This window comes from Prionailurus viverrinus, chromosome D4 (genome assembly GCF_022837055.1).
Source record: "Prionailurus viverrinus isolate Anna chromosome D4, UM_Priviv_1.0, whole genome shotgun sequence".
Taxonomy (NCBI): Eukaryota; Metazoa; Chordata; class Mammalia; order Carnivora; family Felidae; genus Prionailurus; species Prionailurus viverrinus.
In genome coordinates, this window is record NC_062573.1 from 86,965,175 (window position 1) to 86,992,026 (window position 26,852).

General features: G+C 58.8%; 1 protein-coding gene across 7 annotated transcripts in view; it reads right to left on the reverse strand.

The window, feature by feature from the left end:
- WNK2 (WNK lysine deficient protein kinase 2) overlaps nucleotides 1-26,852 on the reverse strand; it is a 134,514-nt gene that overhangs the window by 83,944 nt on the left and 23,718 nt on the right. For all 7 annotated transcript variants that reach the window (XM_047829685.1, XM_047829679.1, XM_047829684.1 and 4 more), the window contains exons 2-6: nucleotides 12,574-12,746; nucleotides 12,183-12,403; nucleotides 8,075-8,232; nucleotides 5,829-5,917; nucleotides 2,445-2,664 (exon numbers count right to left, since the gene is read on the reverse strand). In XM_047829685.1, coding sequence (XP_047685641.1) covers nucleotides 2,445-2,664; nucleotides 5,829-5,917; nucleotides 8,075-8,232; nucleotides 12,183-12,403; nucleotides 12,574-12,746 — 861 coding nt within the window. The remainder of the gene's footprint in view (nucleotides 1-2,444; nucleotides 2,665-5,828; nucleotides 5,918-8,074; nucleotides 8,233-12,182; nucleotides 12,404-12,573; nucleotides 12,747-26,852) is intronic.

Sequence of the window (26,852 nt, forward strand, 5' to 3'; positions counted from 1 at the left end):
CACGGTCACCCCCTGGCGATCCTCTCTAAGGTGTTTCTTCTATTTTTTCCCGGATGGGGAAAATTTAGCCCCATTCTTTACCACAATGAAATGTCGACTGCACCAAGGCCATGAAGGCAGAAGAGGGGGTGCACAGACACGGGGAGCCTGGGCCAGGCTGCGAGCCCCTTCTCCGGGAGTCCTCACAAGGGATCACTTCCAGGCCAAAGCCAGCCCAGGGGACGGGCCCCTCTCACCCCCGGTGATCTCGATCTCGTCCCCTACGCCCCGTGAGCCACCTGGTAGAGGTGGCTGGTTTTAGACTGTGATATGGGCGCTGGCATTGCAAAGAAGTAGGTGTGTTCAATTACAGCTGTTGGTATGTGGCCACCCAGGGCAGCCGGGGGCGGTGAGCCCTGAAACACTGCCCCACTGGGGCTCCTGACGTCAGATCTGGTGTTTTACGGTGGGCCTTCGGGAAGGTCCCGGCCAGGAGCCGAAGCCGCAGGCAGACCCCGCCCTGGAAACGCAGCCACTTTAGCTCGACACTGGCAGCTCCCGAGGCACCAGCTCATCCTGCTCCCGGAGTGGAGTGGGCATGCACCATTCCATCATCTTTAACTGAACACAGCAATGCGCAGTCTGCGAGAATGTCCTGCTGCTTGTGGGACGCTCCTCAGAAAAAGCGTGGGGCCCTAGGGTCTCCACCGGGAACGCACGGACGCTGCCAAGAAAGTCCGGCCAAGGGCCAGGGGCTCGCTGAGGCCAGGCGAGGCGGCAGGCCCGGCATGGGCCGGAGACAGAGGAGGCCGGGCATCTCTGTGTTGAGGCAGAGAAGGGATAAGTAGCTCACGAGAGTGGGTGTTCCCAAAAAGGCCTCGGGCCGAGTGTGGCCACCACCCCGTCCTACAACTGAAGAGCTGGAGGAGGCGCCTGGTCCAACGGTGGCAGACGACATCACGTGGAATCCATCGGTGCCGCGGTCCGTCGTCCTCGTGCATTGCTGTGGCCCTTGACCTGCGCGGGGCTCCCGCCGGAATCCATCCTGGGCAGGGAGGCTCCCCGGGTGTGTGGAGCAGGTGCCACCAGGCTCACAGGGAGGCGGACAGCTGCCTGCCCCCAGGCCTCCGGAGGTGCCCACACCAGCCCGACCTGGCCGGCCCTGACAGACACACCCCTCACGGCAGCCCCAGGGACCCGCATCATCTCCAGCAGGGCCACCCCTGGCCACAGCCTACCTCCTGGCCAGGTCCCTCTCCCTGTGGGCCCCCAGGACATGTGGCACCGGACCCTCACTCCTGGGCCACCGGCCTGCACATCACCCAGCTCGTCAATGCTTGTGCTTCAAACTTTGGAAGGTGGGAGGGGACCGCGGCGCTGTAGGTCAAGGAGGAACAAGGGTCCTGAAGTCAGGGCACTGACGCGCCCACTAACTGCAAGTCGGTACCTAGTGATCAGACATCCACTCGGGTGTGTGAGCCACACAGCCCCCTTCGATCTACTCACAGCAGTGCTGCCCCGTTTCTGGGCCCAGGGATGTGACCGGCAGCTGGGAGGTGAGGGTGGTCCCGTCCTGGGCTCCGGGCCATCAGCAGGATGTCACGCTCACCGTACGTGTGGGAAGCAGCAGAGGACCAGCCACCACCCAGGGCGCGGTGAGGCCCCGGCTGGCCATGCAGCAGCCGTTCTGCGACCACTGCCCCGATGCACCCACAAGGCCACGGACTCCTCACGTGCTGTGTTCACAGGCGCCCTACGCCCACACAGCCAAGCCACAGCCCGTGGCCCACATCTTACGCGGCACAGCCGGCCTCAGTTTCCTCCTCCGAGCAGGGGCTCGAGGAATGACGCGGCCTCCCAGCCCACCCTCCAGAGCCACAGTCCACTTCCTCCTCCTTAAAACCCACCCAGGGCCAGGGAGTCTAGAGAACCCACAAGCTGTACCCTGGGAGGCACTACGATTTTGCCAGGCGTGCTAGATGCAGGAAAAGAGGGCGTGCGCTTCTGTGCCGACGAGAGGCACGGCCTAGCGCTGCCTCCCCTGCGGCAAGCACGCGGATTTTCACTCAAGCTCACTTTCTACAGCAAAAATCAGCAGCTCCTTTCTCACACACACCTCTTCTGCAGCATTGCAGCGGGACACAGTGCCCTCAGCAACAAAGGGACAATCAAACCAAAGCCACATTCACACAAAAGCGGCAAAACCCTGGTCAAAACCCGGGCCCTTCCCGATCCACCCAAGCCCCCAGTCCCTCCCTGCACGGCTCCACGGGACCCCTCACCACCACCCCACTGGACCCCTCACCGTGCTGCCTTGGAGCCCCCAGTCCCCCGCTGCACGCTCACCATAGGGCCGCACCCCTGCTCTGACCTCGTCCTGATCTTTGGAAACCACACGCTTTCGCGCCATACCCCGCGTCTACCGGGACCCACCACCCGCCCTCCGCAAGCGAGCGTCACGGTACCATCTCCTGCGCCACACCATCCGGCGTCTCCTTCTCCAGGTCAAAGGTGAACTCTATGGCCCCGTTGTCCTTGGGCTTGCCCTTCAGTTTCTTGGGGTCCTCAACCCAGAGCCGCAGGGCGATGGTAGACTTCCTGCCGTGGTCCTCCTCTGCCAGCTCCACCCTCACCCCCGTGTCCTCTGCGAAGAAGGCGTGGCTCAGCAGGTCCTTGATCTCGTACCTGAGGAGGGGCAGTCGACGGGCAAGGTGAGGGCAGGCCTGCTGCCAAGGCACGAGACAAAGCGCCAGGGCCCTGACCCACCCCGCTCCTTCCAGAAGGTTCTCCGACTATACTATCCAATGGGCAGGCTCTGTCCTCAAGGGCAGCACGCAATAGTTTATTCCCAGGGAAGCAGAGAAGATTACACCTGAACGCAGCTCACTGCAGAGCATTCACGGCTTCTTTTTTCTCTCATTATGAAAAGTGAACACCCCTATCAAGAGAGACTCAGAAGTGAACAGTTTCTAGACCGGGCTCTGCACTGCGCAGATAGGCCTGTGGAAGCGCTGGTGAGCCCCCAGGTGCCACGGAGACTCGTGGCTCCAGGTGAGGCTGAACCTGTTGGAGGGGGGGCAGTCCAGGCTCCCAGAAGCAGGGAGTGCTCAGGGGCCTTCCAGAGTTCCTCAGGATGGGGGTGGGTCAGCTGCTGGGCAACGTCATGGCAACCTCTCCCCATCCCTGAACACTGAGTTCCCTTCTTCCCAGGGTCCTGTCTGTTCCAGCGGCCCCTCCCTGATTACTGCAGAGGGCATCTCATCCAATGGACAGGCGGAGCCCACACCCCATGCACGGTCACCACACAGGAAAAGGGGAGCAGAGGTCAGGGCCCCTGCCAGTCCCGGTCTGGAAGGTGGTCTTGCAGGGTCTGCTCTGAGAATTCTTTGCTTCTAGATGGTTGTTTCTATACCTCTCTAATATGACTTACATTTCACAACTTTTTACTGTTTTTCTTAAAATAAAATGTGATAACCTGCAGGGAGCAGGAGAGAAAGCCCAAGGATCAGAAAAGGACGCCTGAGAGACGATGGCAGCAGATATCAAGGGTGAGGACAGTGACAGGGTGGCCATGTGCTATGTGCACAGGGGTGGGGAGGGCACACAAGGGAGCAAGGAAGAGTGTGGGGGGGGAGGGGGGGAGGGGGAGGGATGGGGGGGATGGGCAGGGGTAATTGAAGATTGGAGGAGGGGAGGAAATGGAGGGAAGGAGGAAAGGGGGAAGAGGAAAGGGAAGAGGGAGGGGAGGAGGGAGAGAGGAGAGGGGGAAGAGGGAGGGGAGGAGGGAGAGAGGAGAGGAGGGAGAGAAGAAAGGGGGAAGAGGGAGGGGAGGAGAATGGGGAGGAGGAAAGGGAAAAGGAGGGGTAAAGAAAGGGGAAGAGGAAGGGAGAAAAGGGGGAAGGAGAAGGGGAAGAGGGAAGGGAAGAGGATATAGGTAGGAGGAGGAAGAGAGGAAAGGGGGAGGAGGGAGGGGAGGAGAATGGGGGGAGGGGAGGGAAGAAGAGGGGGGAAGAAGGAGGGGAAGAAGGAGGGGAGGAGGGAGGAAAGGGGGAAGAGGGAGGGGAGGAGAATGGGGAGGGAGGGGAGGAGGAAGAGAGGGGGGAGGGAGGGGAGGAGGGAAAGAAGAAAGGGGGAAGAGGAAGGGGAGGAGGGAGGGGAGGAGGGAGAGAGGAGAGGGGGAAGAGGGAGGGGAGGAGGGAGGAAAGGGGGAAGAAGAAAGGGGGAAGAGGAAGGGGAAGAGGGAAGGGAGGAGGATATAGGTAGGAGGAGGAAGAGAGGAAAGGGGGAGGAGGGAGGGGAGGAGAATGGGGGGAGGGGAGGGAAGAAGAGGGAGGGAAGAAAAGGGGAAGGAGGGGAAGGAGGGGAGGAGGGAGGGGAGGAGGGAGGAAAGGGAGAAGAAGGAGGGGAGGAGAATGGGGAGGGAGGGGAGGAGGAAGAGGGGGGGAGGGAGGGGAGGAGGGAGAGAGGAGAGGGGGAAGAGGGAGGGGAGGAGAGAGGAAAGGGGGAAGAGGAAGGGGAGGAGGGAGAGAGGAGAGGAGGGAGAGAAGAAAGGGAGAAGAGGAAGGGGAGGAGGGAGAGGGGAGGGGGGAGAGGAGAGGGGGGAGAGGAGAGGAGGGAGAGAAGAAAGGGGGAAGAGAAAGGGGGAAGAGGAAGGGGAAGAGGAAGAAGAGGAGAGAGGGGAGGAGGGAGGGGAGGAGAATGTAGGTAGGAGGAGGGAGAGAGGCAAGGGGGAAGAGGGAGGGGAGGAGAATGGGGGGAGGGGAGGGAAGAAGAGGGAGGGAAGAAAAGGGGAAGGAGGGGAAGGAGGGGAGGAGGGAGGGGAGGAGGGAGGAAAGGGAGAAGAAGGAGGGGAGGAGAATGGGGAGGGAGGGGAGGAGGAAGAGGGGGGGAGGGAGGGGAGGAGGGAGAGAGGAGAGGGGGAAGAGGGAGGGGAGGAGAGAGGTAAGGGGGAAGAGGAAGGGGAGGAGGGAGAGAGGAGAGGAGGGAGAGAAGAAAGGGAGAAGAGGAAGGGGAGGAGGGAGAGAGGAGAGGAGGGAGAGAAGAAAGGGGGAAGAGGGAGGGGAGGAGGGAGAGGGGAGGGGGGAGAGGAGAGGGGGGAGAGGAGAGGAGGGAGAGAAGAAAGGGGGAAGAGAAAGGGGGAAGAGGAAGGGGAAGAGGAAGAAGAGGAGAGAGGGGAGGAGGGAGGGGAGGAGAATGTAGGTAGGAGGAGGGAGAGAGGCAAGGGGGAAGAGGGAGGGGAGGAGGAAGAGGAGGAGGAAGGGGAGGAGGGAGAGAGGGGAGGAGGGAGAGAAGGGGGAAGAGGAAGGGGAAGAGGGAAGGGAGGAAGGGGAAGAGGGAAGGGAGGAAGGGGAAGAGGGAGGGGAGGAGGGAGAGGGGAGGAGGGAGGGGAGGAGAATGTAGGTAGGAGGAGGGAGAGAGGCAAGGGGGAAGAGGGAGGGGAGGAGGGAAAGAGAGGGGAGGAGGCCCTGGCTGACCAGCTGAAGAGGCGGGGGCTGGTTCGGGGGCAGCTCAGGGCTTTGGGCTGAAACTCGGGTGCACGGAACTCGCAGTCTGCAGGTGGTCGGAAGGGAGGCTGAGGGCACGGCAGAGGGGGGCCCTGCTCAGGCTAGGTGGGTGAGAAGCAGCTAGCAAGGGAGGGAGGCTCCAGGATGGCCCCCAAAGCCGGGGAGCGAGCTCCGGGCAGCCGAGGAGGGGCCAAGGCTGTCCCCCTGCCTGCCCGGAGGCCTCGCTGGCCCAGGGACGCCGTGGCCTGAAGCAGCCAGCCTGCCTGCCTACCACCCGTGCGTGAGGGCCAGCTGGGGTGATTTCCGCAGGAAGAGCACGCAGACCCAGAGCCTCCCGGGACTCACCTTTCCTCCTTGTTTTTGCAGATGCATTCCCCGATGATCTCCTTGATTTCAGGATCATGCACTTTCTCAAAGCTGGCAGGCTTGATGCCCTGTTAAGACAAGATGAGTGGAGTCACCGACAGGACCTGCCTCCTGCTCAGCTGGCGCTAACCCCGAAGGGGAGGAGGCAGGAGGCGCACCAGCTTGCTGGGGGCTCAGCTCATCCCGAGTCCCCGACGATGTGCTGTCAGGAGCAGCAGAGTCTGAGAAAGAGCCCAACCCAGCCCCCGCCTGATGGGAGCACCCGCCCCCCCAGTGTGGATGAGGCGGCCGGGCAGAGGGGCCACCTTCCACACCACACCCTCCCTGGAGGGTACTGAGGGCACTGTGTGGTCACTGCTGCTGGCTAAGGGCACCAGACATCTGCCCGACCGTGGCCACAATCAGGGCTGACTTCCCTAGGCCTGGTGGCTCCGGGTTTAGTGCCGGTGCCGTGCGGTTCTGCACCAAGGGCCCAGCGGGTGCCAGCGATGGCCATGGCATGGGGGCACAGGACCCCAAAGCGCACACCCTGAGGCCGGAGGATCCAGGAGAAGCAGGGGATGGACTGCAGGGTTCATGTGCAGCTGCTGGGGGCAGGGGCTTGGGGGAGGGTTTTTAAACACACTGAGGAGCCTCACCCATCACATTCCTCAACGAGACTCTGCCTCCCCAGTCCTCATCTTGGCTTTTTTGTTTTTAAACATAGAGAATATGATGCCTATGTTTTCCCATGGAGAGAGGGAGTGGGACGGTGGGGAGGGGTGGCCTCCAGCCCAGAGGTGGACCCAAGAGTGCAGGACCCCTGGCGGCTCCCGCCACCAGGTGGGGCCCTGCTGTGCCCAACAAACCCCTGACCCTCAGGCCCCCAGGCCCATAACCCATGGAAATCGTGTGTGCCCAACATGCAGGAGGGTCTGTGCAGCAACAGAGTGGGACACGGGGCTCTGGCACGGCCGAGAACTTCCTGGTGGAGGTGAGGACCCCATGCTGTCCCACTGAGGCCAACAGAAAGAAGAGTCTAATTACAGCAGGAGGAAGGGCCAAGGTCCCTATGGGAGGCCGGTGGGCTGAGAAACACAACTACAGGTAAACACATGTGTAAGCTGTCATCCACCTCTGCAGGGCTGAGGCCCCCAAAGCAGGTGAAGAACGTGCCAGAACGGCTGCCATTTTGAAAGGGCTCGTGTCCCCAGGCTCAGACGTATGGGGTCGGGCAGCTGGCAGCAGGGACACGGCATGCCTGAGAGACCTGGGGTCGGGGGCAGATGCTGGATGCTGGAGCAGCGACAGGAGCCCTGGCCTGTGTCCCTGGCCTGCGAGGGACCAGGGTGGCCGTGGAGCACACCAGCAGGAATCAGTCCTGTCTCCCCCAGCCCAGCAGACAGACCACAGCAGCATCCACATGCGCAACCAGAAGCCAGGGTTGGTGGACTGCTCCCCCCGCACCCCTGCAAGCTTGGCAATGAGGCCCTAACCCCCTGGGGTGTCCCCTGCCCCATGGAGGACCACTGCCCACAACCACAAGCCTGCATTCTCCTGCCAGCACCGCCAGGGCACTGCACGTCCACCTATGCGTCTCTGCCAATCCAGCCGGATCCTGTGTGCGTACCCACCCCCCACACCCTCAGCAGCACACAGCAGGGGCTCAAAACAAGTGACCGATAACTCAGAATTAAGACTGAAGGAGAGAAATGAGCCGTGACCTGTCAGGAGCTCAGAGTGGAGGGCAGGGCGAGGACAGGTGCCCTGGGGTGCTGGGGATCACACTCCTCGCCTGTCTGCAGAAGCGAGGGGTGCGCCAGGCAGGGCAAGGCAGCCAGGACTCGGGGGTCATGGGGCCTGGTGCCCAGAAAAGCCACGACCTCACAGGGCATGACGGCCATCAAGGAAGGACAGGGTGATCTGTCCACACAGCCGAAGCCACCAGATCACAGCTGACAACCGCGTGGGCACAGACCACACACCAAGAAAGCCAACAGGCCCAGGGGATGGCGGCCCAGACAAGGGGCTCTGGGGGCAGGTGCCTCCTGAAGAAGCCCCGAAGGTGCTACAGCCTCCAGTCACACGAGGCCCATGTGTCTCCACCGCCAGCTCAGAGGTCTGCATGGCCACCCCGCCGAGCTAGACAGCCTCAGTTGCCTCTCTATGACAGCGTCCTTCCCCTCCTCACAGGGTACAGAGAGGGTCTCACAAAGCAGGCCCATCACGATGGCCCGCGGACTCACACAGGTAACCTTCCGGTAGATCTGGGCTGCATTCTGGCACTCGGAGTAGGGGTACTCTGAGGTGGCCATCTCCAGCATGCACATCCCGAAGGCATAGACGTCCACGGACTCATCGTAATGCTCCTCGTACATCTCGGGCGCCATGAACTCTGGGGTGCCTGCGTCCAGGAGCAACAGAACCAGGGTCAGCAGCTAGTGGGCCCAAGGCCCCCCACACCCCCCATCCGCACACTGTGCCACTAGCCCTGGAACCTGAGATTCAGCCAGGAGTGCTCTGCAGATGGTTCCCCACAATTCCCCCAGAACCCCCCTGGTTCCGGGGCACATGAGCCCACGGCACTGGTGGAGCCCACACAGCTAGGAGCCCACCGCTTCCCGGGGCCCTGTCTGTGCCTGAAACCCTGCAGAGGTCACTTGCTGAGGAGCGAGCCGGATAACCCAGGGCCGGATAACCCAGGGCCGACAGAAACTCGGGGTCCCCGCATTGCTACCTGAACTGCAAACACAGGCACACCACACGGCAAAGTGTCAGAAAGCTCAGACGGGGAGCGTCTACGCTGACGGTGTCAGCCACGCACCCGTGAGGGCTCGGGTGGGAAAGGCGTGTGCGTCCCAAACACAGGAGGCTTTAAAATGACACTTATTACCCTGAACATTTCAACAGACTGAGTGAAATAAAATATTCAGTTATGCAGCTATGCACACACGAGCTCCTCTCTACGAACCAACAAGCAAAGACCAAGAGGAGACGTCAGGGCGGTGGGGTCTGGCTGACGTCCTTTGGCTACACTGGTCTGGGTTTTGTTATTTTTCTATAACAAACGTCTTTAAAAATCACAAAATCGGGGCGCCTGGGTGGCACAGTCGGTTAAGCGTCCGACTTCAGCCAGGTCACGATCTTGCGGTCCGGGAGTTCGAGCCCCGCGTCAGGCTCTGGGCTGATGGCTCAGAGCCTGGAGCCTGTTTCCGATTCTGTGTCTCCCTCTCTCTCTGACCCTCCCCCGTTCATGCTCTGTCTCTCTCTGTCCCAAAAATAAATAAACGTTGAAAAAAAAAATTTAAAAAAAAAATCACAAAATCCTGGGGCACCTGGTGGCTCAGTCGGTTGAGCATCCGACTCTTGATTTCAGGTCAGGTCATGATCCCAGGGTCATGGGAGTCGAGCCCTGAGTCAGGCTCCGCACTGAGCGTGCAGCCTGCTTCAGATCCTCTCTACCTCTCCCTCTGCCCCTCCCCCACTCATGCTCTCTGTGTCTCTAAAATACAATTTCAGAAAAATTTAAAAATCACAAAATCCTTGGGGCACCTGTGTGGCTCAGTCAGTTAAGCGTCCAACTCTTGGTAATCGGCTCAGGTCATGATCTTGAGGTTCGTGAGATTGAGCCCCACGTTGGGCTCGGTGCTGAGAGTGTGGAGCCTGCTTGGGATTCTCTCTCTCCCCCCCTCCTCTCCCCCTCCCCCGCTCCATCTCTCTCAAAATAAATAAACTTTTAAAAAAAGTTACAAATCACAAAACTCGTCTTGTAAAATAGGTCCAACTGAGTACCCAGCCGAACACAAAGCAAAGGGGAGCGCTGAACATCAACCTCGATGAGGCTTCCACACCTCTTCAACTGCCTTGACCTCGACATTTTCAAAATGTTCTAGTTTCTTTAAAAAGCAGCCGCATGGGGCGCCTGGGTGGCGCAGTCGGTTAAGCGTCCGACTTCAGCCAGGTCACGATCTCGCGGTCCGTGAGTTCGAGCCCCGCGTCGGGCTCTGGGCTGATGGCTCGGAGCCTGGAGCCTGTTTCCAATTCTGTGTCTCCCTCTCTCTCTGCCCCTCCCCCGTTCATGCTCTGTCTCTCTCTGTCCCAAAAATAAATAAACGTTGAAAAAATAAAAAAAAATTAAAAAAAATAAAAAAAATAAAAAGCAGCTGCAGAACAGCACAAACTACTATGTAAAAAGCACACATGGGGTCATCAGTTGTCTTCGTGGCCATCTCTGGGATACAGACAGATAGGTTACCCGAAAGTTTAACTTTTTCTCGTTAATGCGAATTTCGATTAACATGTTATATGTTCAACGAAAAAGTTAACCTTTTGGGTAAGAAATGGCAAAAGCAGGAACTATCTGCAGGTCTACGTGTATAAGAACACGTGTGAAAAATTCTCAGAGATTCCAGATCAGAAATAACGGGAACAGGGTGGACAGAGAAGTCAGGGGGAACTTTTACTAGGAATACTTTCTTCTTTTTGGAGTTTTGAGGCACATGACTGACTGGAGGAAATGTTTTCACTTGGCCGTGCACGTGCACCAGGAAAGAGGGAAGGCAGTCCAGGGCTCCAGCAGGAAGCTGGGAGCATAGCCACCCCGAGGCCCCACACGAACCCCGCGGTGGCCCGGTCTCTCCTGAGGCCCCCGCAACCAGGAATGCAGCTCCGAAAGAAACCCCTCAAGACCCCAGACCTTGCCTTTCAGGGTGGGCATGGGAGGTGTGGGTGCAGGGGAGGGGGCAGTGCAGAGCCAGGTTGGGGTTGCCCACTTGCACACGTGCTTGGGCCATAGACACAGACTATCTTCTCTTTCCTCTCACTGCAGCCATTCAAACCTGCGTGTTGAAAATAATATGTGTGTGCCCCACCCCCCCGCACGCACACACATGTGCCCTGTGCACCTCCTTGGCCCCCACGGCCCCACATTCCCTGCGTCCTGGCCACCATGGCCATGAATGCCTGCAGGCAGCACCAGCTCAGGACCCGGCCAACATAAACACAGCCTGAGAGTGGTAATGGCATCAGATCCGGGTGGCTCTCGGAGACAAAGCCCACAAGGGACACGTGACCCACAGCTGTGTGTACACACAGCATCAAGAGGCCGTGGCCATAATGTTTACAATAAGGACACTGCCTGGGCTCTAGGGACCTTCTCACCCAATCCATCCACCCCCTTCCCACTGGCTGGCACAGAGCCCCCAGGTCCCGCTCCACAGGGCCCCCACCAAGCAAGTGGACAGGTCCTTGGAGGCCACCGAGAGACATCCAAAGTGGGCTGCACCTAAAGTGCAGACCCAAACGCCTGCACAAGCCCCTCTGACAGCTGCACCAGAAGCGGGTCCACAGTCAAGTGTTCCCGAAGATGTCCTGGGCACCGACAGCTGTGTCCTCTGACGAGGAAGGGGCCTGGCTGCTCGGGGCCGGGGACATGTGCTAATCACCCCTCATCCCCCATGAGTCTGGAGCTTCCTGGGCCCCAGCTGAGCCAAAGCTGAGATGACCAGGGACCCCACAGAACCAGGCACCCTGTGCGGGGCTTGGGGCCCAATGTGCCTGCTGGAAACGCCCAGCTTTCACATCCCCCCTCACACCACCCAGTACCTTGACAGCCCGCCTCTGAGAGGGACAGAGCCGCCAGCCAGAGAAAGCCCAGGGGGCTTCACCAGGCACCTCACCCCCGAGGCCAAATCTATAAAACCTGCCCGGAAACCACCAGCCGCTCAGAGGCACGCTCCCTACAGCCCTGGGCCCCCCAGCCAGGCCCTCGCCTGTCCCACCCATTTCACAGAAAGAGAAACTGAGGCCTAGGTCGGCCCCCCCCACCCCATCACTTAGCTCCCCAGAGCTGCTGGCGGCCCCTGTCCACAGGACACCCCATGCAGTTGCCCTGCTCCAGATGTCACGCTCCAAACCCACTCGCCCTGCCAGAGAAGTTTCCAGATTCCTGGAGGGTTCATTTGCCACAGATAGGCCAAGTTCTGTCCCCAAGTGTGCGTCAAAACCATGAGGTTGCAAAGCCCTGAGGTCACCCTCGTCTGTCCTGTGTCCCCACCTACGGAAAGAAAGGCTAGCAAACCAGCACCCACACCAAATCCCTCGGCCTCAGTGCCCCCACACACTTGCCCCAGACTCCCTCTCGTGGGCCTCATGGCCTGGCGTGACCCACCACCTCCCCACCTGCTCCAGCCTCACCGGTCACAAAGCCCCAAGTCCCTCTGTCATCGAGGCCTCCTTGCCGCTGCATATCCACAGCCCCTCGGGCGCCAGCTGGCCTCTCCGCCCGACCCACACAGCCAGGGACGCTCCCACACGCAGTCCAGGCCACGGCCGGGCCCCAGGACGTAGGCTTACCGATCACGCTCTTGGCAAAGGACGCCCTCTTGAGAGTGGCCAGGCCCAAGTCGCCGATCTTCACAGAGCCGGTGGGCCCAGTGATGAAGATGTTGTCACACTTGAGGTCCCGGTGGATGATGGGGGGCGTCCTGGTGTGCAGGAACAGCAGCCCCTTCAGAATCTGCCGGCACCAGCTGCGCAGGACCTTGGGCTTCATCACCTTGAACCGCTTCAGGTACCTGCGGGCGGGGGCGCGGCTCACCTGCGGCTCCCGCGGGAGGGGGCCACGTATCCACCACCCAGACGGGGACGCTGCTGAGAGAGGCCCCGGGACACAGGAGCCACCGCGGTCCCTGCGCCCGGACCGGGCCCACCCTGAGATGCAGCCAGCAGGTGGGGGCGTGCTCACGTCTTCAGCGTCCCCGAGGTCATCAGCTCGGTCACCAGCACGATGCACCTCTTCCCCCTGGCACTGGACTCCCAGAAGTCATAGAAGCGCACGATGTTGGGGTGCTGCAGGCCCTTGAGCATCTCGGCCTCCTCTTTGAACCGCTGCCTCTCCAGCTTGGTGAGCTTCCGGTCCTAGAGAAACACACAGGCTGAAGGGCCTTCAGCCCAGCCAGGGGGCCCGGCCGGCACCTGCCTGCACCCTCACGGCTCCCTGTGCCCAGGGTGCACCAGAAGGAGGGGCCCGGGGCCACAGAGGGTTCGGCCCAGTCCCTCTGTTGGGTCCTCCCACATCCGTGACGCCTGACCCCACAGCCTCGTGGCCCTGGATGAGGCACTGCCTGCACTGAGACCCCAGCAGAAGGATCTCTGGGAGCCAGAGACACGCTGAAAATCCACACCACAGCACATATACACTTTCTCCCAAAAAACACCTCTGAGGCCTCGTTCCCTCGGTACCCGATTCTGCCACAGAACAGACCTCAGCCTGCTTCCAATTCACATGCACCTTCAAGGTGCTCGACCGGGGAGCAGAGGAAAACTGGGAAACCAGGAGACTCACAAGAGACCAGAGTCGCGCCAGGCCCCACAGAGCTGGAGGGCACGGCAGACACGACCTGAAGTTTTTCATGGGACACGGCAACACCAACCTCCCAGTCCTAGGGGTCCCTGTGCGGTGCTGCCCACACGCCCTTCGCCACATCTGAACTCCCTCCAGCGCCCTCCCTGCACCCCCTGCCCCCATCTGCCGCCGCCCGGCCCTGCCTGCCGGGCCCGGCCCTTCCAGAACCACTCCGGTGGGCTCTCGGCACAAAGCTGCTGTCATTTCCAGCCTCGTCCTACGCGGAGCCTCACCTCTGCGGGCCCCAGTGTGGCCATCTCCCCACACCTGTGCCCTCCCAACATGACTCCCACAAGGACACAGAGGCCTCTACAATTGGACGCGGAACAGTGAGTTTTGAGAAGTGTGTGAATGCGGATTGACAGGGGGAGTTGGAACTGAAAAGAAACACACAGGCCAAGACTTTTCGTCTTTCTGAAAGACCCCAGAAGACATCAAGCAGACTCCCTCCAACCCTGAGAGGAAAGGGGCCCAGGATCAGGACAAGGCCATCAGCTGATGGAGAAATTCCACCCCAAGGGATTCCCTCCCACCAGCCCGGCCCCCGACAAACCCTCTTCGCCTGTTTGTGCACACGTGGGACCCGCGGCATGACACCAGCACAGGGAACTACTGGGAGGGCCGTCCACACAGCGGCCACAGAAGAACAAATAATTCAGGGGCAGAGGCGACTTCAAGAAATCTAGTTCATGTGCTCACCAGGTCTAAGCGGCTGACACACACAAGTAAGAGCACCATTCTGCTTAAAAAGGAAGAATCAAGATCCTTAAAAAGGAACAATCAAGCTTCTGCAAATTAAGGCTCCACGTTTCAAAAAGAAGATACTCTGTGATCGAATGAAAACACTGAGTACAAAAAATTCAGCATTTGATCCAGACAAGAACACGCAAAGATGCTCCATTCATCAAAAACAAAAATTTACAGGATGCCTGGGTGGCTCAGTCGGTTGAGCGTCCGACTTCGGCTCAGGTCACAATCTTGTGATTCGTGAGTTCGAGCCCCGCATCGGGCTCTGTGCTGACAGCTCGGAACCTGGAGCTGCTTCGGATTCTGTGTCTCCCTCTCTCTGCCCCTCCCCACACCCTCTTGTGTGCACGGTCTCTCTCAAAAATAAGATAAAATGTTAAAAAAATTTTTTTTAATGAGAATTTACTTAAGAGAATAAAAATCAAGCTACAGACCGGAGAAACTCTTCCACGATGTATCTGACACGAGACTCTATCCAGAACACGGACAGAACGCCTACAATTCTATAAAACAAACACGAAGAGGTTAAGATGAAGAAATGGCCAACAAGCACATGACAAGGCACTCGCCATCCTGGGTCACCAGGAAAATGCCCATCACTGCCCGAGGCGCGCCCCAGGTGCACCAGCAGGCCACCGTGACATCACTGCCCCACGCGCACCAGCACATGAGATCTGAGTCTCGTTATATGAAAGTAATAGCTTAATTTTTCAAATATAGAAAGTTAAAGTGAAAACATCCAATAAACGAATGAGAGCAAGAGAAGGGAACCATGAAGGGACACGAACAGCTGAAGGCCCTGACAACGTGTGACAGGAGCTGCAGGAGGACAGCCAGTCCCAGGAAGGAGGGGACAGCAGAGCAGAGGCCCCCAGAGCTGAGAGGAGAGCCCTTTAGGGAGCAGTGGGAGTGGGGCCAGAAAAACCGGAAACCGGTCCTGGTCCAGACCCTTCCACGAAGCCAGGGGGCAGCTCCCACCTACAGAGGACCGTGGGCCCGGGGGCCAGCGTCAGCTGCGACACGGCCCTCAGAGTGCCCACGCGGCCTGGAGTCTCACGGCCAGCCGCGCACCCAAAGACCTACTTGCCCACACACAACAGTCAAAGGCTCCTTGTGGGCACCTAGGTGCAATGGCCACTGCAGGAACAGTGCAGTGCCCCCAACACAGCACTGCCCAGCAGAAGCGGGCATGGCAAAGCTGGCCTGCAGCCCGGGAGGGGCCGCTGACCTGACGGAGCACTGTAGGGGAGGGGGGCCATGCCGCATGGGGGAGGAGGATGGGGGGCCAGCACAGCGCGGAAGAGGGGGGTCGCCCGTGTGAGGGAGGAGGACAGGGGCCCACGCCGTGGTGTGGGGGAGGGGAGCCTGCATCAGGGAGGAGGACAGGGGCCCACGGCGCGCTCCCCACCTCCACCACCAGCCAGGCTTCCAGTGTCACCCATTCTGGTCACTGACTCTGGAGGAAACGCTCAGGATCGTTAACACGTGTGTCCTGTTTGCCATGTATCAGCATCAATCACCAGAAATGAAAGATCTCACTGCACTTTCAGAGAGCAAGTTCGTGTCATAAACGACATAACCAACCAGCCCCGAGAGGGAGAGGAGGGCGCCGCCTATGCCAAAGGTACGAGGTCAAAGACGCGGGTGGAATGTGGTCAGACTTCCAGGATGGGGCCTCTCAGGGCCCAGAGGTGGGAGGGAGCAGCCTCCTTTATATTCCAAGCCACCCAGCTATTTTTAACTTTGACACACACTGCTTGATGGCTGAAAAGGTCAGTCGGTGTATCCTCAGAGCGCTGCCCGGCAGCCCCACAGAGCCGGCCCCGGTCCTCGGGCACTGCGGGCTGATCGCTGGGCAGCCCCATCACACCAGCCCCTCCACGCAGGGAGAGCCTCCGTGGAGGGAGAGCCACCCCGGCACCAGGCATGTTGTCACTGTTTGGGACGCAATCCTGATGTGCTGGGACGCCTTGAGGTCATGAAGCAGGGCAGGAGGAAGGCCCCCAGTCCTGCATGGGCTGGCATCTGGCTGGACAGCTCACCCCTCCCAGACACAGAGGACAGGTTGCTGACACCGGCTTCCTACCACCAGGCACCCCAAAGATAGTGGAAGCCCATCAGATAAAGGATAAAGGCATCCTGGGACGATGCTGTCTCATCTCCTATAGGAAAAGGGCCTAGTGGGCCATGGACGACAGCCCTGGGCAGGAGCAGGCAGCCAGGTGATCAGAGGAGGACAGCCCTGGGTCCGACCAGCCCCTCCCACGACCTGGGAGTCACCAGCTCTGCCCAAACAGCCTCCCTGGCAGGAGGTGAAGTCCTGTGACCCAGAGGACTGGGTCACTGGCTACTCTTGGGGGGTGGGGTCCCTGCCTGCTCTGCGGGAGATGGGAGGGGGGGTGTCTGCAGCCCTCTGCTCAGCCGGGCAAAGCCCAGCCAGCCTTGTAAGGAGCAGAGCCGCCTGGCGACCCCGAGCCCAGGCAGGATCCATCCACACAGGGCACAGAGGCGGGGGTGGGGGGCATGAGCAGCCAGCAGGACAGTGCCCAGGATCAGTAAAGCCAGAGGCCCAGGGTGACAACCTGGCACAGGCCATCTCTCCAGCCCCATTCGGCTAAAAAGCAAAGCAAAAGAAAGCCTCAAGGATCTCTGTTGAGAACGGTCCCATGTCAGGGAATCAGCCCAGGATGGGTGCCAAGGGACAGCTGAGCCAGGACGAGGGTCCCTGGCCCCCATAGGAGGACACGAGGCAGGCTCCACCCCGGCTGCTGCGGCGGTGCTGAAGTGGTGTGGGGTCAGGACGTCCCCGGGGTGCTTTCCACACAGGGAGAGCTCGGACATCTGTGTGCCTCACTCGGCCACCAGATGGTCACTGCGGCTCTGGGCACGCAGGACAGGCCTGGGGTGGGGCGCTCCAACACGCTACCAGAGCGTGCCACCACCGGGGCGATGGGAGGGGTGGGTGGCGCTGGCCGGGGCAGCCTGGTGCCAGGGGAGAACCCCTGTGGCCTGCGGAGAAGAGAAGAAGGCACCCACTCGGGTTGCCTGCGGTTTCCATCAGCACAGGGCGGGCGGCCGCAGGGGCCCCCGAGGGGAGGCCAGGAGGCTGGCGGCTCTGGCCCCGCAGCTCCCCTCTCGGCAGCAGCGATGCTCTCCTTCTTCCCACAGTGACCTGCTCCCTCTCACGTTCACTGCAGTTTAAAAATAAACTCCCTTCTCTTAAACCAAGTACCTCCTCAACCTCACTCATCTTAAACAACGGTCTGCGAGCCAGCGTAGGCTTCTCCTGATGCGTGTTTACAATAAAGCATCATTACTAACGTGAGGGGCTCTCAGTGGCTGCCACCAAAGGGAGGAAGCGCAGAGGCAGCAGAAAGGGCCCCCTGCAGCACAGTCAGCATGGGCAGGGTCGGCGCAGGCAGAGTCAGTGCGGGCAGGGTCGGCATGGGCAGGGTCAGTGGACGGGGGTGGTGCAGTGCGGGCAGGGTCAGCTTGGGCAGGGTCGGTGTGGGCAGGGTCAGCAGGCAGGGTCGGCATGGGCAGGGTCAGTGGACAGGGTGGTGCAGGCAGGGTCAGCTCGCGCAGGGTCAGTGTGGGCAGGGTGCAGGGTGGGCAGGTAGGATCAGCACAGGCAGGGTCGGTGTGGGCAGGGTCAGCGGGCAGGGTCAGCATGGGCAGGATCAGCAGGCAGGGTCGGCACGGGCAGAGTCAATGGGCAGGATCGGCGGGCAGGGTCAGTGGGCACGATCAGTGCAGGCCAGCACGCGTCCTCATCCAGAACCCCAGGAGGCTGTGAATCCGGCTGCTGGCCCCTCCCTGCGTTTGTAAATAATCCCGTTTTTTTTTTAAGGGGGAAGTGGAGCCACCAAGCCACTCAAAACTAGTGCCTTTTGGGCCTTAGCTCGTCCAAGGCCACCCCAGCGGCCCACCCTTCCCCCAACAGGCAGCACCATGGCAGCCAGGTGGCCGCCCCCACCACACCCCTGCAGGACCCTCACGTGTACAAGCGCTCATCCAAACTGTCCCCATAGGTTGAAGTAGCATACAGGCCGTCTGTCATTGCCAGCACTTTGTGAACAAGGACGGTCAACACTGCTTGAAATGGTTCCCGTGGAATTTGACGGTCTCCTCAGCCGTTCTGGAAACAGGCGAATGTAACTCCAGCGTGGGTTTCCGTTTCCCACAGCCTTCCACCAAAGTCGCCGGGATCTCCGGACCACACGTCGCCTCCATAAAATAATACACATTGCAATTCTGGGTTCTTTGTGTCCTATGCTCATGGACTCTGAGGGCCACGCGTCCTCCCTCAGGATTGAGCCACCGTAAGAGTCGGTGGTGCCTAAATGATCACACAGACGACAAGCGTGACTGAACACACCTCCTACAAGCCGTGGGGGGGCCCTGTCCCAGTCACCAGCCATGGCCTGCGAGGAAACGTTGTCACTAGGTTGAGGCCAGACTGGCATTGATCACATCCACCACGGGCTCAGGTTGGCCAGCAGAGGGGTGTCCCTGTCATCAGGGCCTCTGCCAAGTTCCATGGACATGCAGTGGGCTATGTCACCCTGTCCACAGTAGTCCCCATCCCTGGATCCTCCCTGGGGTCTCATGTCGCTTTGCACCCTGGGCAAGACTGGCCACGAGGGTGAGGCCCAGCGTGGGTGCAGGTGGCAGCCCTCATCCCCGGTAAAAACTTGGCAGGTCACTTTCAAGAATGGGCCCCCAGTGCTGGGTACCCTGGGGGGTGAAGGCCTCTGCCCCACCTCCGACAAGGCCCTGGGTCAGGAGCTGGAGGACCTTTCAACACCCTCCTCACAGAGCAGACAGACCACAGAAGGAAGCCATCAGGGGTGGGGAGCAATCAAGGCCTATGTGGGCACACGGCCACGTGCCGCCACCAGCATCCATGGGGCACAGCACACCCAGGGGCAGGAACGTGCTGGGCAAGCCTGAGCCCACCCCCAGGCCTCCACTGTCCAGCTGGCCCCTCCTGGCCAGGGTCTCAACTCCAAGCCGTGGCCTGGCTGCACCCTGTCCCCTCTGTATGGCAGCTAAGGACAGAGATCTCCCAGGACCCATTCTTTCTGGGAAGCAGGCAGGCAAGGGAGAACAGGGTATGGGGCCACCAGGGCGATGGGACGAAGGAAAGGAAGAGGCCAGGGCAGCAGACTGCAACAGCCAAGAATCGGCTCTAACCCTGGGACCCAGGCCTGGAGAAGAGGGTCATCACGGTGTGAAATGCAATGGCAACAGGGCAGCACAGGGGCCGGCAAGGGAAACCCAGCGGCCACGCCCCCATGGGCTCCCACGTGCTGGGGGAGTGTCCACACTGGGCACAGGCGACCCAAGGCCCAGCAGGCAGCGGCCAAGCAGCAGCCATGCCCCGCACCAGACCACACCCCACGTCTGCTTTTTAGGATGGACAGTCTCACCCCAGGCCGCGTCCCCACAGGACACCTCAAGACAGATGTGGACACACCAAGGTCACAATCAGCCAGGTGGAACACCCCAACCAAGGACAGTGCCTGTGGGGACGGGTGGGGCAGGACAGTCAATACCACCCTGCCTCGGGCCAGCTGTCGCCACGCTGCAGGGGCTTTGGCCACCAATGGCCTCAGGACAGTGTCCCGAGTGGGTATGCCCCGGACCTGAACATCTATGGCCACTGCACCAGGGGGTGGGGCAGGGGGTCACCGCCAGATAGACCCAGAGCAAGCGATGCACAGGGACTGAGGGCAGCCGGGGGTGAGGGAAGGTCCACAGCTCACATCTGCCCCAGTGCTATGAACTGACACCTCGGCTCCTCCCAAGTTGGCAGCAAGAGCCTTGGGGCCAAATCAAGACGGACAGTAGGTGCTCAGTGCACACACCTGAAACACGAGCCACCAGCTCTCGGTCTGACTCCAGTGAAGAGACAGGAGCCCCCCACATTCAGCCCAACAAAACAGCTCTGAGTCACATGTGGCTGTGAGTGCTTATCATGCAGCTATTCCAAATTGAGATGTCATCCAAGTATAATAAATATATCCCAGGTTTCGAAGACACAGTAATTTATTTATAATTGCTTGAACCTCGTTAATAGTCTCGTATTTTACATATCAAAAAAAACCACAATACTTTGGATGTACTGAATCAAATAACAATATTAAGGGGCACCTGGGTGGCTCAGTCAGTTAAGCGTCCGACTTCAGCTCAGGTCATGACCTCAAGGTTTGCATTCAAGCCCCATGTCAGGCTCTGTACTGACAGCTCAGAGCCTGTAGCATGCTTTAGATTCTGTGTCTCCCTCTCTCTCTGCCCCTCCCCCCACTCATGCTGTCTCTCTCTCTCTCTCTCTCTCTCTCTCTCTCTCAAAAGTAAACATTAAAAAAAAACTTAAAAAAAAAGAAAAATATTAAGATGAATTCCACCTGTTATTTTTACAGTGTCAATGTGGCCATTAAATCAAGTATTACAAGCATAAACTCACATTACGTTCTTACAGGATAGTACTGCCTTAGAGCACCAGCTCCATGCATCGGACTTGAAGCTGAGCCCCTGGGCAGAACTTGTGCAGTCAGATAGGGAACACCCAAGCTTTCAGTCTACTTCCTCCAGGAGGGTTAAGTGCTGGGAGAATGGATGAAACAGAACAGAACAGCCCTCACAAAGACTGCAGTTCAATTCCAGACAGGATTAACATGTCCTGCTCTTATTATAAGCATCTGCTGATGGCAAAAGTAAACCTTCTGTAGCGGAAGACAAAATCACCCACAACTTCAGACGAGATCGGGCGCGTTCAGGGTGGTATGGCCATAGACAAAATCACCCACAACTTCAAATATCTCCACAAGCTTTAAACATGCTAGTCAAAAATTAATTTAAAAAATTAATTTTAAAAAATTTAAAGAAAGAAAAAAAAGTAGCAATGAACTCCCAATGGATCCAAATACTGTAAGCATCAGACAGACATTAACATTACTATGATTAGTATAGTTAAGAAAATAGCCAACAAAAAGGGGGGGGGGGCACGCTAACGCACAGAAGAGGGGAGGAGAGACAGAGGGAGAGAGAGAATCCCAAGCAGTCTCCATGTTGTCACTGCAGAGCCCAACCCAGGGCTTGAACTCATGATTGAGTCCATGACCTGAGCCAAAATCAAGAATTGGACGCTTAACCGACTGAGCCACAAGAAAGACTTTTAAAATTTATTTAATGTTTATTTATTTTTGAGAGAGAGAGAGAGAGAGCAAGCAGGGGGAGGGCAGAGAGAGAGGGAGACACAGAATCCGAAGCAGGCTCCAGGCACTGAGCTGTCAGCACAGAGCCCAACACAGGGCCTGAACCCATAAACTGTGAGATCATGACCAGAACCGAAGTTGGACACTGAACCAACTGAGCCACCCAGGCACCCCAGAGACAGATTCTTAATTATAAAGAACTGATAGTTACCAGAGGAGAGGGGACGGGAGGGGAGTGGGGAGATGGGTTAAATAGGTGATGGAGATTAAGGAGGGCACTTGTGATGAGCACTGAATAATGTATGGAATTGCTGAATCACTATACTGTACCCCTGAAACTAATACAACACTGCATGTTAACTATACCGAAATTATAATAAGGGTTTTAAAAATTAAAAATGAAAATTCAGTAAAAAAGAAAATAGATAACCAAGGTTCACCAGAACTAAAATCCATGAAATAAGAACCAAATGGAATCTAGAACTAAGAAATGAAATAGGGAACTCAATATAGGGGGTTAACAGCAAATTAGACACAGCTGAAGATGGTACCAGTAAACTGGAAGGTAAAATCATAAAATCATAAAAAATATACAGACTGGAACATGGATATACAAACAGATGGAAATACAGGAAAGAAGATACAAAACTCACAGCACACAGTGGAAATGTCCAACCCATGTGTAATGGGATTCCGGAAGAGGAGGACATAAAGATGGGACAAAAGCAATATGCATAAAATAACACCCCAAAGTTTTCCAAAACCGAAGCAAGACATCCAGACATAGATTCAAGAAGTGCTATAAACCATGTGCAAGTTAAATCCAAAAAACACTGTGCACCTTACGGCAAAATAAAACACACCAAGAAAATCTTAGAAGTAACATCACAAAAGGCAAGTAGGGATGGGTAGCTGGAGGTTAGTGTTCTGAGACCCTTACATGCCCAGGATGTGGTAGAAGTCAAAGATACGTGTCATAATCTCAGGTGGAACAAGTAAAACTTACAAGAAAATGAATGACAAACTTCCCAAGCGCAAAGTCCAACCTGCCCACCACTCTAAGAACGGTGCATCCAAACTACAGGGCAGACTTGTGCAAGACCACACCTCAGCTGTTAAATGTACCACTACACAGACACGCAAGGATGCAATGAAATAATGACCAAAAATTATAAATTCCCAGTGACGTTAAGTAAAAGAAAATGACAGGTGAAGCAAGCTTGCAGCATCACCCTACGGTGTGCCATCCTCCATCCTGCCCCCTTGACCATCCACCCTACAGCCCACACAGAAGCACAGCCATCCTGTTGCTCCAATAACCTATGGGAAGATGACACACGTGTCCCTCCCAAGATCGGAATGGAATTCCAAATCCAACGTGCTCAGTGGGCTCCCTTCCTCTGGTGGATGATGGTAAAGTCACTTTCCCAGCTCACGACAGAGACACAGACAAGCCATGCCTGACACCCCACAGGGATTCTCTGCCCCAACTCATGGTGTCTTTGCTCCAACAGGTGGGACCAACCCTGCAGCCCAGTAAAACCGAGGTCTGACACCCTGAGAATTGGGAGTCGAAAGAGCTGGTATCAGGGGGTCTCTCCTTGATGCTCACACTCTCGCGGGTGAGATGCCCCCACCTGTTCCACACCTACATGAATCTCTCACTTGAGACCAACATTTACCAATAGCCATGACCTGCCAGATAGCCAGGTGCCAGGCCCACAAAGGTGACCCTGGACATGACCTCTGCCCTCACATCTCAACCTTGAGCCACACAAACTGATGCTGTCCAGAAAGCAGAGAGGCTCCGCACTAGCAGGTTGGACGTGGCCCCAGCCAACCGCTCCCACTGCTTCCGGATGTGTGTCCTTGGCCACAGGCTACTGCAGGGGCCTGAGTGTCCCAAGTCCTGGGGGCCAGTGTTAGGAGGGTCTCAGTGAAAGGCCTCTGTCTGGCAGACTGACGGGGTGAGGACTGCCTCTCTGGACATTGCCCTGCCGGAGGGCGGACTCACACTGCCTCCCCATCAGACAGGTAAACCACACTGAGCACAGCGCCGGGATCAGCTAACAACCACCTAAGGCCAACCTCCTCATCTCAACTTCCTGTGCTGGCTTTGCCAAAGCCCAAAGTTGTCCAGGAAGAGGGAATGAACTCCCTCAGTGCAGTAGCTCCCTACAGGGACAGAACAAATGAATAAGTTAAGTTAGTAAACAAACAGATGCCTTCAGGGCTTGCCCCTCACCCCCAACACCCCACCCCACCCCCCACCTCTGCTCAGCATCCCAGAGACAGGGGCCCTTCTCCAGGTGCAGGGTCTGGCCCCACTCAGCATGCCAGACACAGGGGGGCCCTTCCCCAGGTGCAGGGTCTGGCCCCACTCAGCATCCCAGGGCCGGGGTGGGGGAGGCCCTTCCTCAGGTGCAGGGTCTGGCCCCACTCAGCATCCCAGAGACAGGGGGCCCTTGCCCACCCAGGTGCAAGGTCTGGCCCCACTCAGCATCCCAGAGACAGAGGGCCCTTCCCCATCCAGGTGCAGGATCTGGCCCCACTCAGCATCCCAGAGACAGGGGATGCCTTCCTCAGGTTCAGGGTCTGGCCCCACTCAGCATCCCAGAGACAGGGGCCCTTCCCCACCCAGGTGCAGGGTCTGGCCCCACCCAGCATCCCAGAGACGGAGCGGGGGGCCTGCCCAAGTGCAGGGCCTGCCTGCCTCCACCCATTCCCTGCCAGGATGCCCAGGGATGTGGACCTGAGAGCCAGGCTGTGGGAGCCTGGGAATGTGGCTGGTACAGCCGCAGAGAGCCATCGTATCTCAGTCAGAGTGGAGTGCACGTGCTCCAGACGGGTAGGCTTGCAGGGACTCAGGACTTGCGCACACACACAGTGGGGTGAGTTCCCGAAGCTCATCCTCCAGCTCACCCCCCCACAGCGCCACTCTGCAGACGGCAGGTCTCGGGCACACCCCTCACCAACTGACCGTGGCAAGTGCACCACTGTGGCCGGCACCCCTAGTCACCAGCACAGACCCTAGGAACACGTGGTCCCTGGCCTGCCCCCGCTCATCCAGCCTCACTCACTCCAGAGCCTCCCACACACGGTCCCCACACGGTCCTCCCCAAGCCCACGGGCAGGAGCACGGCAGCCTAGTTGGGGTGGCGCTCAGCAGGGAGAGGTGGGGGCCACTCCCTGAGACAGACACTGCACAGGGCAGTGAGCCACGCCCCACGGGGCCTGTCCACCCCAGACTCATGGGTCAGGGCCCTACGGCCCCATCTCTGCCACCCTCACAACCCCCTCCCTACCAGGGCACAGAGCACTAAGTGCCAGCCTCGCTCATCAGCATCCTCAAGCGTCCTCTGCCCATATGGACACGGATGGGCTCTTCCCTCCTATGCCACGGGCACCCATGACTCCCCAGGTCAGGGCCGGGGCTCAGATTGCCTGTGATCTGTACAAACAGGTTGTCAACTTCCTCACAAGGCAATGCCACCCTCAGGGCCACCCGTTCTGGGGCCACAGTCATCCCTGCGACTCTGTAAACCGGACGTGGGGGGGCGTCCCTGATCCAAGAAGGAGCCTGGGGGAGGCATCCTGAACTGGACACCGGAGGCCGTAGCAACCTGAGCGCCCGCACCAGCCTCACTGGACAAGAAGGGCCGCACCTGCCCACGGCTGCGCAGCCAGACACAGATTTCGTTCCCTCTGCCGGGCACAGCCTAGAAACACCCCCAATCTAGGGGCGCCTGGGTGGCGCAGTCGGTTAAGCGTCCGACTTCAGCCAGGTCACGATCTCGGGGTCCGTGAGTTCGAGCCCTGCGTCGGGCTCTGGGCTGACGGCTCAGAGCCTGGAGCCTGCTTCCGATTCTGTGTCTCCCTCTCTCTCTGCCCCTCCCCCGTTCATGCTCTGTCTCTCTCTGTCCCAAAAATAAATAAACGTTGAAAAAAAAATTAAAAAAAAAAAAAGAAACACCCCCCAATCCCTACAGATCCCCCACCTACCAGCCCCCGACTGCATACGTGTGGACATGCACACTCAGGACACGCAGAGCAAGCGACCCAGCGACGGGAACGGGCGCTCTTCCTCCAGAGAAACCCATTTCCTCTAGTGTCTTCAAGATGTTTCTCAGGAAGAAGCAAAGACACCGTTACACAGAAGTGCACGTGCCCAGAAGGCTGTGGTGCTCAGCGGGGACCCCCACCCTTGGCCCTGCAGGGATGGCCACCGAAACCCAGGCTGGGCACGTGTGGCATTTCTTCACCACACAGCTATTTACGGTTGTCAAGAAACAGTAGACGCGGAGGACAGCGGGGAGTCAGGTGGGGCCACAGGTGAAAAGCACCAGGCTGGGGTTTAATAAAACCCCCACGGTGAGGACCAGACGATGAAGGAGAATGGTCACCTTCAGGAGGCGAGCCTGGGGCCTTGCTTCCCTCTTCCTGTGTCCCCGACTCTCTGCAACCTGAACTTCACGAAGCTGTAAGCGGAGCGGCCCTCCGGCCACGCCCCTGTGCTGGGCTTCCCTCCCCCAGGGGAGGTGACCGTGGGCTTATTTCCTCAAGTGCCCCCTTCCGCGTCTGTCCCCTAAATGGCTGCAGAGTTTGCCTCCCCGGAGACAGAATTCCCAATTTTGTAAGAGCCACAAACCCCGAATGCCTCTCCTTGTTGGCTCTCTGGCTCAAGGAGGCAGAGGGGCAAGCGGGCAGAGAGTGCATACAGCACCTCCCACGTGCTGAGTGCCCGCTGGGCGCTGGGTGCACCTGTAGCGCCGGCTGGGCACCGGGTGCGCCTGTAGCGCCCACCGTGTGCTGAGTGGCAGGACACAGGGTCCTCCCTGGAGGGTGGCGGTCAAGGTCCCCCCTACCCTCAATGTCTGCACATGGGAGTTCACCCAAGACTGAGAGTTTGGGAAGTAGATTCATGCCCAAGATGTGCCCAGTAATAATGAGAGAGAGGAGGCTGGATGGTCGTTCCACTTCCTGGCCTCCTTGGGATTTCCATGATGACAAGGCAGAAATCCCTCTGCTGGGCCTCCGTGCACTTCCGGCACGGCTGGCCTTGCCTCTGATGTGAACGCCCCAGCCTGGCCAGGCACAGGCGTCCTGGGCGGCCCCACGCCCCGGCCCCCGCAAGCTGCCGTCACCCCCACCAGGCAGAAGACGAGGTGGAGGGTCAGGGAGATGCTCTGGCAACCCTACGGTGCTGCACACCTAGCCGCCTCCATTGCACATTCCCCCAGGCAGCCCAGGAGCCAGTGCATGAGCCCCCGAGGGGCCCGGGGCCGCGCGCCCCACTGGGCTTGTTCCCCAGAGGCTCCCCTCCCTGCGGGCAGCAGGTGCATCACGCGTCACCCTCAGCACTCCTTGAGGGTGGGCCGGGCCCACGTAGACCCCAGCACTGGCCCACGAACAACCCCACCCAGCACCCAAGCGTGCAGGGGCCAGGCAGAGCCCAGGGGTCCCCATCACGGTGCTGTCACCAAGGAGTGCCACACGCCGAGGTCACCTGTGCTCACAGCCACCAGGACCAGCCAGTGGGGCAGCTCGGACCCTAAAGGAGCAAGAAGCCCACGTGGTACGGAAGAAGCTGACCTCGGATGCCATGCCATCCACGGGGGCCTCGAGGGGCACGCAGGTGTCTCAGAAGGAGAC